The 16662-nt window shown below is 37.0% G+C and overlaps 1 protein-coding gene across 3 annotated transcripts in view; it reads left to right on the top strand.

The window, feature by feature from the left end:
• Positions 1-16662, top strand: part of LOC150082552 (uncharacterized) — a 165191-nt gene that overhangs the window by 108982 nt on the left and 39547 nt on the right. For all 3 annotated transcript variants that reach the window (XM_090378690.1, XM_090378692.1, XM_090378693.1), the window contains exon 13: positions 10420-10615. In XM_090378690.1, coding sequence (XP_090234816.1) covers positions 10420-10615 — 196 coding nt within the window. The remainder of the gene's footprint in view (positions 1-10419; positions 10616-16662) is intronic.

The raw sequence follows: 16662 nt of genomic DNA, 5'->3' as shown, positions 1-16662 counted from the left end.
TTTTTGGAAGTCTTTTAGGTGAACTATCAGGTTTGATTGAATTTCTCGAATCTACTCAAATTGTTTTCTTTTTGTTTCCTACCTTAATTTCAGGAATAGCTAAAAGTCACATGGTGCCAAGTTTGGTGAATAAGGTGCATAACAGGATTATTTTTGTTGGTCAAAAATTGTCCAGTCGTGATGTCTGACATGGCACATTGTCATGGTTAATCAGTAAACCATTTCATCATTTTTCAGATTGTTTATGTGAGACATTCTCTTAACCATTTTAAAACATCTTGGTAATGGGCTGCATTAACAGTGGCACCTTATAGGTGCTACTGTTAATTACATTTCTGACAAAAAAAAATGTAAGAAATGCAATTACCCTTGTTGGAAATGCAATCAGCATGAACTTTATATGTGATTTTGATTGTCATGCCTTTTTTGGCTTGGCAGTGATATTTGAACCTCGGTCATATCCGTACATCCAAGACTCATCACCTGTTATAATTTTTGTTAAAAATATAGGATATAACACAACTTTAAAATAAAATAAATTTTCTGTTTATACTCCGGGACGACCAAACGGTCAGAGGAGTTCACAAGATAGAATACAAGAAACAGCACCGTATTCAGTAGTCACGGGCTTGAACCACGGTCACTCAAGGCACGTGTACTTATGCACCCGCGCGCCTGACCACTAGGCTACGGAGAACCTCTTGAAGAGAAATGAGGATGAAGTGAGGACTCGATGCTGTCTTTGTTCTTGAGTGAAAATGCGTGGAACGAATTTGGTGCCCACTCACCTCATGCCCAAATCTTCAGTCAAAATGGTCTGAATTAAACAAAATGAAAGATGTCTTTCCAGCAATTTCTTGAATGGTCAGTAGTTGATCTTAATGAATAATGGTATAGACTTTATTGATGTTTTGATCGTTTCAGGATGTTAATGGGTAACTACTTCTTCATCTTCAAAGCAAAAATCCTCCTCGTGAAATCTTTGAAACTATTTAAGTTTTTTTTTTTTTTTTTTTTTTTTTTTTTATGTCCTAACATAATTTTAGTAAACTGTAATGACCATTTCAGTGTTTTTATGACTGACTCCAAGTTTACAGCAGAATTTAATGTTTGCACATTATTAAAATTTTGTCATTTTCAGTACATATGACAAATGAAAAAACAAAGCATCAACTGAAAGAAGTTTTCTGCTAGACTGATATGTAACAATTTAAGACTTAATAGGCAGTACTCAAAATATGTAAATTCTGCTCATGATCTTTTAGCCACTGCTATTCAAGAATTATAAGATATTTGATATTTCTTTAATTTATGAGGCATTGCTTGTTGATAATGTGCTATTGTAACTGAGCACTTTATCTTGTCAGTGATTGTGTTCCATTTTGCAATATGAATGGTCATATGGAAGTAATATCTTTAAATGCTTCTAGCACAGGCATTCATAAATAAATATTTCTTATTGAAATTTTTATTCCCAGAATCAATATAATTTTTATTAAACAAAATATTATTTTATTTGTTTTTAAAATATATAGGTATTGGATTAAATTAAATATCAGTAGCAAAAGTATCCTATGCTCATGTTTGTATGTAGCTGAAAAGTAATAGACCTATCGATTAGTTTACATATTTCCGCTGTTGATGGCCCCAGAAATGCATTGACTATAAGCTGTTTCAGTCTGAATGAAATTTGTATAATCCTTTTCTTTAATTAATCTTCACAATGATCAATTGTGCATCATACTGTGTAACCGTGATGACCAGTCTACATTAAGGATATTTTTATTTTCTTAAAATATGAGAAATTATTGGTATTGTAGCTGGAATTATCTCATTTTTCAATCATTAGCTCACCTTTCCTAATAACAGTATTATCAAAAAGAAAAGCCCTTTGTTAGCTGAACAATATTCCAATACAAACTAGATACTAGATTAAGCATTAATAAGAAAGAACACACTTTCACAACATTAATGAGAAAGCAATAAATTATTATCATTGACGATTTTGGAAGTAATTATATATTGTTTCTATAATCAGAGTAGTAACTCCACCTGAAAAACACATGACACAACACCAAGAATTAAATTTGAAGTGGGTAAACAAAAAATGTTCTTAGAGTCATATTAAAATCGTTCCGTTAAAAGGAGGTATAGGAACCATTTAATAATAAAACATTGGATGGATCTATAATTTTAAATTCAAAGTGAATTCAAATTTGAATTTAAAAATTGAAATTTCCCAGCGCAGTTTGAATTTAAATTCAAACGGTGCTGGGAAATGCATAATATTCCTTATGTTCCCCAGAACTGTTACAAACTTTGAGTTTTATATTACAGGTAGTAGTAGTAGTGGCATGGCATGTGATGCAAGAAAGCAAGTGTATGAGCTTATGCAGCATCAGCCAAAAAAAAAAAAAAAAAAAAAAATCACACCATTCCCTCCAAATGCCTGTCCAGTTCCTCCATAAATTTATTCAACCTATATCAACTTCCACGACGACAGATGGAAGTTTGTTCCAGCAATTAACCACCCGCTGGCTAAAGGCAAATTGCTGCACATCTATTCTACATCTGTCCTTTCATAATTTGAATTTATGCCCCCTTAGGTTCGTAATCTGAACAAGTGGAAGGATCCCATCAGAATTCAGCGTGCCCAACCCATTCAAGGCCTTATACACCTCAATCAGATCACCGCGCAGGTGCCTAGTCTCTAGCCACTGCAATTTGCAGAACTTCTCACCAATCTTGTTGCCCTTCTCTGTACATGCTCAAGTAAATCTACATTCTTCCTAAAATGAGGCCTCCAGACCTGTACGTAGTACTCAAGGTGTGGCCTGACCATTGCCTTATACAGAGGGATAATCACCTCCTTTTCCCTGCTAGCAAAATTCCTATATATCATGACAAAACCCCATGACCTGCCCCGGCAGCCTGTCTGCATTGCTCAGAAAACTTCATATCTACCTGCACAGTTACTCCCAGATCTTTTTCATTTTCTACCACCTTAAGTATAGTACCACACAGTTGGTACGTTTCTCTGGGGTTACTTCTACCCATATGCAGTACTTTGCATTTGTCAAGGTTAAACTTCAGTTGCCACTTCTTAGCCCATCTGCCCAAATTATCTAGATCCTGTTGCAGTAGCACACTGCCATTACTGTCATTAACAACCCTGCCAACCTTTGTATCATCTGCAAACTTCGACATTAAGCCTGATATACCTTCATCAATATCACTGATAAATATACAAAACAACAGTTGACCCAACACCGAACCCTGTGGGACTCCACTAATAACATTAGTCCACGAAGAGCAGCACCCATTGATTACCACCCTCTGTCTTCTCCCACTTAACCATCCTTTTATCAATTGTAGCAACTTACCCTTAATACCATTCTGCTCCAATTTGTACAATAGTCTTCCATGCGCAAAAGTGTCAAAAGCTTTCCTGAAATCCAAATATATGATATCAAAATTATTTTTTGCATCCAGTTCCTTTGCAACCACATCATAATATCCTATCAAATTTGTCAGACAAGACTTTCCCTTAACAAACCCATGCTGTGTCTGAATTATTGCTGGAGTCTTGTCTAGATGATCCTGCAATGCATCTTTAACCAGTGACTCCATTATTTTACCCGGAACAGAAGTTAAACTAACTGGTCTGTAATTACTCGTGTCACCCTTCGATATCCCTTTGTGAATTGGGGATACATTTGCACATCTCCAGTCCATGGGAACCTCCCCTGAGGTTTATGTGGTCTCATATTATGCAGATCCTACTTTTGATCCATTCCTTTAACAGTGCAATTTTTGCAACTCTAAAACATTCTTTATCCAATTTAAACCGAATTCTTAGTGTCTTGTGTTGTGTTTCTCAGGTGGAGCTATATCATTTCTTTGATTATAATAACAGTATAAACACAGGTTGTGTAACCCTGATCTTCTGAGTGACTGGGGTCACTCAGAGGATTGAAATATCCAGTTATGAATATTTCATATTCAATTATTCAGTGATGATCAGATACATATTGGCTTCCAATCCTCGTTTGTTGTGCTGTAAGCAGTTTACAAACAGAAAAAAAATTTATAATCCTTCAGAGGGGTGAGGAGGAAAGTGTCATTGGAATAGGCATTGGTTAAAGACATCAATTTGTTTCATTATTAAATGAGACACTTTTAAGAATTTGCAGATAAAGGAACCACTAGGTGGCAGTGATCACAGTGTCAGGGGTAAAGGACAGGGTTTTTGCTTCTGTAAAGGTGACTACAGTGGTCTTAGACAGTTTTTAAATTCTATACTATGGGACCAACTCATGATGTTACCAACAGCAAATTCTAAGTGGGAAGCATTCAAGGAATTAATCGTGGAAGCTATTAGATGTTTCCTACCTATTAAGAAATATTGTTCAAGGTGAAGTGCAGCCATTATCAACCCACTGCAGGATGGAAGCCTCCTCAACAATTCATGCTGAGGGAAATGGACCATAATCTGCCACGCTGGTCCAGTGCGGGTTGGCAGATCGACTGTATTCAGTAGTCAGGGGCTTGAACCCCGGTCTACTCAAAGAGCGTGTGCTACTATCAGGACGGAAGTTCGTCAAACACCTGTCATCAGGGTGTACTTCCAAAATATCAGGTCCATTAGGAACAAACTAGACTCAGCAGAACAGATCTTCCTCTCCCAGGTCGCTGATGTGGTCTGCCTCGCAGAAATGTGGCTTCAACCTAATCAAGATACACTCTTCTGCTCAGCTATTGCTGGTTACAACATGCTGTCTGCATCCAGGGAGCAATCTAGAAGCAGTGGAGTAGCCATACTGTACAACACCTCCCTATTCTCATATGAGAATTCGACCTCAACTACAACTGAAGATTTCGAAGTGATTATAGTCTCGCTACGCTTCCACTCCAGCCACATTGATATCGCATCTGTGTATATTCCCCCAGGGCCTACAATTGAAATTATTGAAGATTTAGGGAATTGGCTCTTAAACCATCTTCGTCTGTCTGCACAACGCCTTGTTTGTGGTAATTTTAACCTGCCTCCAAACCGACATCACCTCTTTATCAGGCTCTGCGAGTTCTTCAAATCCATCAACATGATACGGGTCAATGAGAACCCCACCAGGGGATTGAACCTACTGGATCTCGCTTTTGCTTCAACACCATGCACAGCTGAGGATGATCCCATCGCATTCTTCCTGTCTGATCGCCAGCCCATAGTTTTGACATGGTCATTGCAGGTGCCAAACTTCAACATCCCTGACAACAAAATAGTCAAATACGTTTCAGCACCTAAATACCTTAATCCTCAACTCTGTGTAGAAGCAGCATCTTGCATTCCTTGGGATGTCCTCATTGACTGCGACCTCAGCCTTGCAGTGACACTCCTGTCTGACTGGATTAAATCCGTCACCGACTATGCTGCCACCAAACGAGTAACAGTAACTCCCCGTTCCAGATCGTGGTGGACTGCTGATCTTAACAACAGCTTCAAAATGAAACAAGTCCTACATAAGAAATGGAAGCATACGAATGACAGTAAAGACAGAATCGCCTTTTCCCGTGCCAGGGCCCACTTTAATCGAAAGAAAGCTGACGCAATCCAAGTGAACCTTAACCGCACTCTGAGGAAAGGAAAGCCATTCTATGCTGCCCCACATGGTGGATTCAATCACATGCTTGATCCTCAAGAATGGCTCAAATACATTGCCAGATTTTCAAATACAACCACAGTCCCATCTACAGTTGTCCAGCCTGACTATGAAAACCCTTCGGATGTCCTATCCAGATCACGGAACAGGAGCTCATATGTGCCATCAATTCCCTTCCCACAACAGCCACTGTTGGGGAGGATGGAATTCCACAATTTATGATCAAATGCTTAAGCACATTCATCATAGGCCCTCTTCTCTCGATCTACAACAGATGCCTCGCTGAGCATTATTTCCCACCCCAGTGGAATAAATACAGAGTGTACCCCATCCCCAAAAACCAATTTGCCACAAACGTCAGCCAGTTCAGACCCATATCAGTTGCCTCTTGTCTGTTAAAAACTCTTGAAAAGGCTTTGCTACCCACAATCACTCAACAAATCCTCCAGACGAAACCACCTGAAATCCACTATGCTATCGCAGGAAAATCATCAATCACTAACTTGGCAGCCACCACAGAACGCATTCTCTCAGCATTCGAACAAAGAGCTAAGCTAGCAACCACATACCTCGACATAAGCGCAGCCTTTGATGCCGTGTCGATTCCGGCCTTGCTCCTCCTACTTAAGGAGAATTTTCACATTCGAGGTGATATGCTGTGCTTTTTGGAATCACTTCTCAGTCACAGAATACTTATTCTCCATCGGCAGCAACATACCCTATCCTGCGACATTACTGCTGGAGTACCGCAGGGGAGTGTCCTGTCTGGTGTCCTGTTCACAGCCATCATCGTGCCCATTATTGCCTCAACGAATGGTCTCCTATGCTAGCTATGCCGATGACTTCAAACTGCTGACTCAATTAACCCTGGCGACAACCCCGCCCAGCTCAGCAACAGGATCAATTCCCAACTTAAGGATCTAGAATTGTACCCGGCAAACTTCAATCTAAAAATCAACCCTCTGAAGTCTGCTCAGGTTATATTCTCCCTTAAATCCATGCCTACAGTACTCAACGTTTCACTCGCAGGGGTACGAATACCAAACGTACCCTCGCACACAGACCTTGGCGTTCTGTTCGACCAAAAGATGTCCTTTGTCAACCAGATCGACAAACTCAGTACCAGATTTTCTCGTCTATGGTGGATCTCAAAGCAGCAGCTGCTACACGTCCGACATTCTGCCACTGTTAAAAGGTTCATCACCTCCACCGTCTACCCTGCCATTCTCTATGGTGCAGAAATATGGGCCTCTGCTGCACATACAAACCTTAAGCGGGTGTACACTGCTGAATACTGGCTACTGAAATGGGCGAATAACAAGCTTTGGCTACCTCCCGCTACCACAACTACCATGATGGCACAAGCACTCGACATCCCGAGGTTGAAGTTCCTGATCGTTGAAAAGAGGCTGGTCTTCACAGCCAAACTCATCTCAGGCCAAATATCATCTCCAAATATTTGGAATGCTTGCTCTTGGAGGATTCCACAGCCAAGCCTAAGGTCGGTACCAGCACTTGTGGCTCACCACAACAGGCTTGTACTCACCGAAAGATTTCTGCCCAAGTAGATGCTCGCTGCCCTCAACCGTGTGGACACCAACATTGACACCATAATAAGTAAAAAGGACAGACACAACTTTATCAAAGCTCTTGAAACCTGAATCACTGCCAAGTTGTATTTGTTTTTCTTTATTTGTGTTCAGCTCCTTGTTTTTATGATGTATTTGTATTTCTTTTTGCATTTGTAATCTGTATTTTGTAGCCTTTTGTATGCGTTCGCTATATTTTGTAGCCATTTGAATTTGTACTTATGTTATCTATATGTGAACCCCTGGCCCTCGTCGCCGTGATGGGATATTGTGCTGTAATTCTACTTCACAATAAAGATTTATTTATTTATTTATTTATTTACTATGTTTGTCAAATGAACTAATGAGACTCGTGGCAGAGAAGAAAAATGCATGGAATGCATATAAATTATCAGGTGACACACAAGCTTATGGCAGATATAAGCCAGAGTGTAATCAAGTCACAAAGGAGATTAGGCAAGCAAAGGCAGATTACGAGAAATCTTTGGCAAAGGATACTAAGAAAAACAGCAAGAATTTCTTTACTTATATAAATTCTAAAAGGAAGGGGATGAATTAGATTGGTCCACTTGATATCGATGTTTCGACTGTTGATGATCCTGCTCAGGTAGCTAACAAACTAAATGAGTATTTTGCATCTACATTCACACATGAGGAGTTATGGAAGGAAAATGCCAGAAGGTTATCAAATTGTAGTAGGGTGCTTAATGATTTTGTAATAATTAAGAGCAAAGTGGAGGAGAAATTGTGAAGTTAAACATAAGAAAGGCACCTGGGGTGGATGGGATCTACTGTTATATTAAAGGAGGTGGCAAAGGAAGTAAGCAAACCCTTAGCCATAATTATGAGAGCATCCTTAGACTCAGGGGAGGTCTCCATGGACTGGAGATGGTCAAATGTATCAAATGTGCAAATCTTCACAAAGGGGGGATCAAAGAGTGACACGAGTAATTACAGACCAGTTAGTTTAACTTCTGTTTCGGGTAAAATAATGGAGTCACTGGTTAAAGATGCATTGCAGAATCATCTAGACAACACTTCAGCAATAATTCAGACACAGCATGGGTTTGTTAAGGGAAAGTCGTGTCTGACAAATTTGATTGAATACTATGATGTGGTTACAAAGGAACTGGATGCAAAAAATAATTTTGATATCATGTACTTGGATTTCAGGAAGGCTTTTGACACTGTTGCACATGGAAGACTACTATACAAATCGAAGCAGAATGGTATTAAAGGGGTAAGTTGCTACAATGGATAAAAGGGTGGTTGAGTGGGAGAAGACAGAGGGTGGTAATCAATGGATACTGCTCTTCGTGGACTAATGTTATTAGCGGAGTTCCACAGGGTTCGGTGTTTTCCCATTGTTGTTTTGTATATTTATCAATGATATAGATGAAGGTATATCAGGCTTAGTGTCAAAGTTTTGCAGATGATACAAAGGTTGGCAGGGTTGTTAACGACAGTAATGGCAGTGTGCTACTGCAACAGGATCTAGTAAATTTGGGCAGATGGGCTGAGATGTGGCAACTGAAGTTTAACATTGACAAATGCAAAGTACTGCATATGGGTAGAAGTAACCCCAGAGGAACGTACCAACTGTGTGCTGCTGCACTTAGGGTGGTAGAAAATGAAAAGACTTGGGAGTAATTCGCAATCAGATATGAAGTTTTCTGAGCAATGCAGACAGGCTGAAAGAACAGGTCATGGGGTTTTGTCAATGATATACAAGAATTTTGCTAGCAGGGAAAAGGCAGTGATTATCCCTTTGTATATAAGGCAGTGGTCAGGCCTCGCCTTGAGTTCTGTGTACAGGTCTGCAGGCCTCATTTTAGGAAGGATGTAGATTTGCTTGAGTGTGTACAGAGAAGGTCAACAAGATTGGTGAGGGGAATGAAGGGATCCTCTTACCAAGAGAGGCTTAAGTTCTGCAAATTGCAGCGGCTGGAGACTAGACACCTGCGAGGTGATCTGATTGAGATGTATAAGGCCCTGAATGGGTTTAGCACGCTGAATTCTGATGATTAGGCTCAGATTATGAACCTAAGGGGGCATAAATTCAAATTGAGGAAAGACAGTTGTAGAATAGATGTGCGGAAATTTGCCTTTAGCTAGCAGGTGGTTAATTGCTGGAACAAACTTCCATATGTTGTTGGGGAAGTTGATAACTTAAATAAATTCGAGGAAGAACTGGACAAACATTTGGAGGCAATGGTTGTGTGAAGTTTTTTTTTTTTTTTTTTTTTTTGTTTTTCGGCTGATGCTACATAAGCTGATACGCTTGCTTTCTTGCATCATATGCCTCTATTTCTATTACTTCCTGGTTTAATAGTGGAAGTAGGAATTGAATCAGGACCACAAGTGTTATTAAGAGGAAGATCATTTCCCTTTTCATCATTTTTAATCAAGAAAACATTTTATTCTTCTCCCACACTTTAATAGATAGTAGATTTTACTGTAAATCGAATCTGCACTCAGCATCAAACCAAATAGGAAGATATAGTGGTAATGAAGATTTTGCCTAAAAATACTTGATTGTTTTTGAGTTTGAGTTACTATTCTGTAGAAAGGAATGAAACAGTTTATGTAGAAAAGTTGCTGATACATTAGTAGTTTTCAGAACCAAATTCAGTGCAGTAAATGCAACTAGCAGTTAAGGAGAGTTACAGTAAAGTCGATTTTGGCATTTTCAGGAAGTATGCTAATTAATTATTCTCTCTCTCTTTCTCTCTACTCAAATTACCATCACAGAAAAATTCAAAATTCAGTTTCAATAATTAAAGATAGTAGTTGTGAAGTATATAAATGGATGAGAGAAAAATGTAGAACTGTTTAAATACTTAATAAGCACACTGTAGAGGAAAGGCATGTGTGTGCGTGTGCCTGTGTCGACATGCATATGTGTGAGAGGGATCTAAGCTGGCTGGAATAAGTTAAAAGCAGTGTAATAAAATATGACAAGAATATGTGACCATATGAGATTGTAATTGAACTTGCAATGCTAAATGTGTGCAACCGAAAAAATCAAGAGTTAAAAAGAACAGAAAAAATTTGTCTTGAAGAACCAATCAGAAATTTTTGATTTTTTAAAATTATTACATTACTCCTGATACTGATTTTTGCATACATAATTATAAACATTCCATTAATTCAAGTATTTGTATTTGATACAGGCATAGTGTTGTTAGGATGTTTGAGGATAGCAATCAACAACCTGCACGAACTCCCCTACGTAGAGGAATGAGTTTAGATGCAGTTGCCCGTCGAAATTTATTTCAGCACCAGCAGTCATCTTTAGATAAAGTTGAACATGAACAGTGTAAACTTGAGCCTAAAGTAGAAAAGAGGATTGTTGTACTTACTGATGAGGTGAGTTTTCTTATTAAAATTTTTTGTGAAGCAATCTCTCAAAGTTTTGAAAACCTTTATTATTACTTAATATTATTTAACAGAAGTTAGAGGTGATCTAATGTAGTAATATGTTTTTCTGCACTTGTAATAATCATTAATGATATATTTTTTGACTCAGCTTGAAGGTTCTTTACCAACTCTTCATTTCTGTTCTCTAGCTGCAGAAATCTTTCCACTCATAAATTTATCAATCTATTCCAAATGGTGCACTTAACATTGCAGAAACTGACTATATCCACTCACCTTCTTTGGAAAGTATTACATTTTCAAAGCCTTTGCTAACAGAATATGATTGTCTACTTGAGTAAACCAGAAACTTAGAGAATTTTAATTCTGGAAATAGGAAAATAATTTTCTGTGAATTAAAATTCAGTCAGTGGGAGTTAGACAAGAAATGTTTGTTTGTTTGTTTGTTATTTGGTTTTTAGGAGCATTAGCAACTAAGGCCATATTGCTCCGGGAAATGCAGTGGTCACTCTCATGACCTTTCCGCATCCTCCGTATTTGGTGGTGATGGGCTCGAACCCCGGTCTAATCAAGAAGCGTGTACTACGCACTGCTGCTCCTTCCCACCTGGCTACGGAGGCGCCCTTAGACAAGAAATATGTTGGGCATTTGCTAAGGGACTTCTTCCTTATCAGATTCAGTGTGCTGGATGTTAATCCCAACCACTGAGGTTCTTCCATTGATTCTCTTACCAGATTTTTATTTTTAGAATTTGCTATGAAGTATTCACAGCAAATTCTAACAGAATTTTTAGGCTAATATTACTTTTCTTTAAAAAAATTGAAAGTTAAAACTCTGAGTACTGTATATTGCAGCATATAAGTCTACTTCTGCTTTTTTACCTTGAAAATTCGTGCTTAGTTGTACACTTGCTACTAAGTATACTCCCTTTTTTGTTTTGTTTTTTTACAGTTATCTTTTTCATTTTGCAAAATGGTGTATTGCAGTAATCTACATTAAGAACACCACCCTCAACTTCTTAATTCAATTATATGTGTTCTTTCTTTTCAAAATTTACATTGAAAAATTTTATTACACTGCATAGTAAGTTGTAAAGAAAGTGAGGTGTACATAGCACTCCCTTATGTAGAAGATAACATCACTGTTATTGATGTTACTATATATGTATACATGGGTATTTTGAATATGCAACTAAGCCATGGCATGTTGACTGTTTAGTACTGTACCACAGATTGATTTCTCTGCAAACAGTGCCTCAAATATTGCTGTAAGAAATTAGTAATCTCAAACATTTACTTTAAAATAACTCTAGCAGTGAATTGATTTTACTTAGGTCAAGATACAAAGCTAAAGGCATTAAATAAATAAAAGCATGAAATTAGAAAAAATATGAAATAAAATAAAATACTAAATAAAATCATGAAATAAAACTAAATAACTTATACTAATTACTGCCTATATAGGTAATCAGTGTGGTTACCTATCAATATACAAGTAAAAGTAGTAATAGTAATGGCAAATAATACAAGAAAGCAAGCTTATATAGCATCAGCCAAAAGAAAAAAACCAGTTCACCCATCCATACCCTCCAAGAATTTGTCTAGTTCTCCCATGAATTTATTCAACCCATTCACTTCCACAACAACAGATGGAAGCCTGTTACAACAATCAAACACCCACTGACTGAAGGTAAATCTGCACATCTATCCTGCATCTGAAGGCAATTCTGCACATCTATCCTGCAATCATCCTTCCTCAACTTAAATTTATGCCCCCTCATATGTGTAGTCTCAGCAAGTAAGAAGAATGCCATTAACGTTCAGCTTACTCAATCCATTCAAGGCTATAAACACCTCAATCAGATCTCCCTGCAAGTGCCTAGTCTCGAGACACTGCAATCTGCAGAACTGAAGCCTTTCTGGGTAAGAGCACCCTTTTCTTCTCTTCACCAGTTGGGTTACCCTTCTCTGCACCTGTTCCAGCAGTTCTACATCCTTCCTCAAGTGAGACCTCCAGACCTGTATACAGTAGTCAAGATGGGGCCAAACCATGGCCTTATACAATGGGATAATCCTCATCCCTGCTAGCAAGGTTTCTGTATATCATTGACAAAACCCTGTGAGCTGTCCTGGCGGCATGTCTGCCCTGCTCTGAAAATTCTGTCTGACTGCACAGTTACCTCCAGGTCATTTTCATTCTCCATTATCCTGAGTGTAATACTACACAGTTGATAAGTTACTCTGTGGTTTCTGCTACCTATATGCAGTACCTTGAATTTGCCAGTGTTAAACTTCAACTGCCATTTCTCAGCCAATCGACCCAATTTTCTTAGATCTTGTTGCTCACCCTGATCAACAATGAGCCCTGCACTGAATCCCAGGGAACTCCACTAATAACATTTGTCCACAAAGAGCAGTGCCCATTGATAACTACTCCCTCTTCTTCCACTTAAACCATCCCTTTATCTATAGCAGTAACTTGCCCTTAATACCACGTTGCTCCAGTTTGTACAGCAGTCTTTTATGTGCAACAGTATCAAAAGCCTTCCTGACATCCAAGTTTATGGTGTCAAAATTATTTTTTTGCATCCAGTTCCTTGGTCACTGCATCATAGTAACCTATCAGATTGGTTAGACACGACTGCCTCTTAACATATACATGCTGTGATTGCAGTATAATTGCATGCCTATCCAGATGGTCCTGCATTACTTCTTTAACCAGTGATTCGATTATTTTCCCTGGAACAGTTAAGTTGATAGGTCTGTAATTACTCACATTAACTTTGCTCCTCCTTTATGAATTGGGAATACAGTTGCATATCTCCAGTCCATAGGAATCTCCCCCAAATCCAAGGATGCTCTCATAATCATGGCTGAGGGCTTGCTTACTTCCTTTGCTGCCACCCTTAATATAATTGGATAGGTTCCATCCAATGTGAATATAGATGCAAAATACCTATTCAGTATGTCTGCAACCTGAGCAGTATCATCAACAGTTAACCCATAGACATCAAGTGGCACAATATGATTCAACCCCTTCCTTCTATTGTTAATATAAGCATAGAAGTCTTTGCTGTTTTTCTTTGCATTCTTTGCCAGAGACTTTTCATAATCTGTCTTAGCTTGCCTTAATTTATATCTACCATAGGCTTCTGTATCACCTGATAATTTATATGAATCCCATGCACCTTTCTTCTCTGCCACCACTAGTTCATCTGACATCCAAGGCTTGCTGTCTTGCATCATTTGTCACTGCTAATGCTATAAGAGAAATTTATAACATTGCTTTAAATTAATGTCTATAGCAGATGTAGTCAAAGCATGGCTTGTGAGTTGAATGCAGCTCTCTGACACCTGAACTATATTTCTAGCTCCCAGGAAATATAGTTTGAGCTTCAGCTTTTCCCAGTCCATAAATTCCAACTCCCAGGAAATTATAAACTGGGAAAATTCAAGTCTCAAGATAATAACTTTATTAACAGGAAATTATATATATATATATAAAAACCTCATGTGTAGCAACCAAATTATCAAATGATTTTAATACCAGTTGGAATTTTTCAAGAAATTTGGACAGTTTCTACATTTTATTCATTTAAAAATAAATAGCTATATCTTGAGTTATGAAAATAGTAAAGATTCAGATCAAAATTGTGCCTTTATTCATACACTTTTTACTTGGTCATAAATGTGTTAACCTACATTTTAAACAGCCCCCAAGATTAATATAAATTATTAATCATAATAATTTAACTCACATTTTTTTTTTACTGTATTTTCCCTGTCATTTTATGAGTTATGAGATGGTATTTTGTTTACTTTATTCATTAATGAGCATATTAAATGTAATGAAAATGAAGCTGTTAACCAATTTTGAAATGACTTGATCTCAAAATTAAATTTTTACCGCCCACATCATAATGTTATTTATTAGAAGTCACTTATGCACTTTGAAGGCTTGCATCTCTCAAATTTTTGAAAATTATCTTGTGCAGCTTTCAAGCCTTGCCTTCAAAGCCAATCTTGCGCAATTCTCACAGTTATTAAGTTTGACCACCCCTGGTATATAGTATATATAATTTATATAATTAATTTTTTAGCAAAAGCTTATTTCTTTTGATAAAAATTTAATAAGTTTACAGAAAGTACTCTCAGCTTTATATAGATAAAGCTGAGAGTACTGAGAATCTATAACTATATAAATATAAGTTATATTTAATGCAGTGAGTGAATATTTCAAAATATTCACTATGCTTCAGGTTAGGACTTAATCAGTATGCTGTTTCACTGAGTTTAATGCAGGCTTAGTCAACTTAATATTTTTCATTGAATTTGTTTTATTGTTGTTTCTATCTAGCTGTTTAAGTGTATGTTTACCATTCACTGCTTACAGCAAAAATACTTTCTGGTACTTTCAAGTTTTGTTTTAGTTTTAATATTTTTAAAGTTATTGAATCAAGAATCTTAGAATTAACAGTTTCAGTAACATTAAAATTTTATTTTAAAATAAATCTGTGTTTATTGGAAATTAGATATGGCCTTTTATCTGTTTCTTATTATTTATTTGTAAAAATATATAAATGTTTTTATATTTATTTTAAAAATTTTGTCCTACTTAATTAATTAATGTTTAGGGATGTTCAATGTAGATATATATTGACTTACAAATTTCATATCATCCATTACCATAACCTCTTCTCTATATACATTTTAAAATAAATATGCTCATGCAGAAACTCAATTTTGGTGTTTTTTTTTTTTTTTTTCTTTTCACTTCACAGGAAAAAATTTCCTTTCTGTGTTATACTTTTAATGGTAAATGAAAGTATTGATCTTTCCATGTTCAGCTGAGCTGAACTGAACATGGACAGCTAACCACACTACATTCTGTAATGAGTGGTTTCACAATTTCTTGTTTACATATTCTGTGCGATTACCTTTTTATTTATAATTTGGTGTATTTCATTAGAATTGGTATTAAATTTTTGTTTCTTTTTTTTTTTTTTTTTGTACCTGTGTTATGTCATTTTTATATAATTGTTTACTTTTAGTTTACACACTCACAGTAATATAAAAGAAATAGGCACTATGGGGAATTGTTATTGTTGTATGTTTTACGGCGCAGCAGCAGCTACCATTATGCGCCACTATGGGGAATAGATATCTTCACAGTAAAAAGGTATATGATAAACATATACTATTAACATAGAAATACTTTGCATGAAAAAACTTACACAATTAAATTTCTTAATGCTGTTCTGATCTTGGCATATTGGAGCTTATCATTCTTTAAAAATTTCTCCATTTTGTATTTTTGAGATTGATTGCATTTAAGAGGTTGGTCTGAAATATTTATCATGATAGGCTAAACAAAGAAAATGTGCATAGCATATATACAGGGTTTTTAATAATGTGGGGACCATACTTTCTGGGTTTATTCAAAACCTGAAAACAATGAAAACGTTTATATAAATGTATGCTCAGACACATTTGGTTTCTGAGTTGCACCCTATTTCTGAAAGTTATCTGGTATGAAAATGCCTCGGTCTCTTTATAGGCTAACAACATTATAACAGTATTGGCAAGTAGATATGAAATTTGATTTACTGTTCTGGTATGAATAGTGTATTTGAAGTAAATAATGTGTATTTGAAGTAAAAAAATGTGCATTTGAAGTAAAAATGAAGGCTTATTCAAACTGAGAAAATGACAGATGTGCATCTCATGCATGGACTTGCTGAGTATGAAAATAGATGAGCATCTTGGAGATACAGGACCATTCAACATGTGGGTTTTAGATGGTGGTTGAACAATCAGCATCAGAACTGTTATGTTGGTGGAGCAGGTCCTGAATCATGTGGAGGAAAATTCTGGTGACTGGCTCCAAAGAATAGCAGAAGCAGAGGGCATTGGACATGCAACTGCGTGAAGAATTTTTACAGAAACAGCAACTTTATCTCTATAACATGCAAAGATTACAAGATCTTACTGATGCTGATTTTCCACCATCAGAATCAACATGTGTGCTTCAACAGCAGT

The sequence above is a fragment of the Mastigoproctus giganteus genome, chromosome 7 (genome assembly GCF_048544385.1).
Source record: "Mastigoproctus giganteus isolate SK-2022 chromosome 7, ASM4854438v1, whole genome shotgun sequence".
NCBI lineage: Eukaryota > Metazoa > Arthropoda > Arachnida > Uropygi > Thelyphonidae > Mastigoproctus > Mastigoproctus giganteus.
The sequence above is the reverse complement of the archived record's forward strand: the minus strand, read 5'-3'. Positions and strand labels throughout refer to the sequence as shown.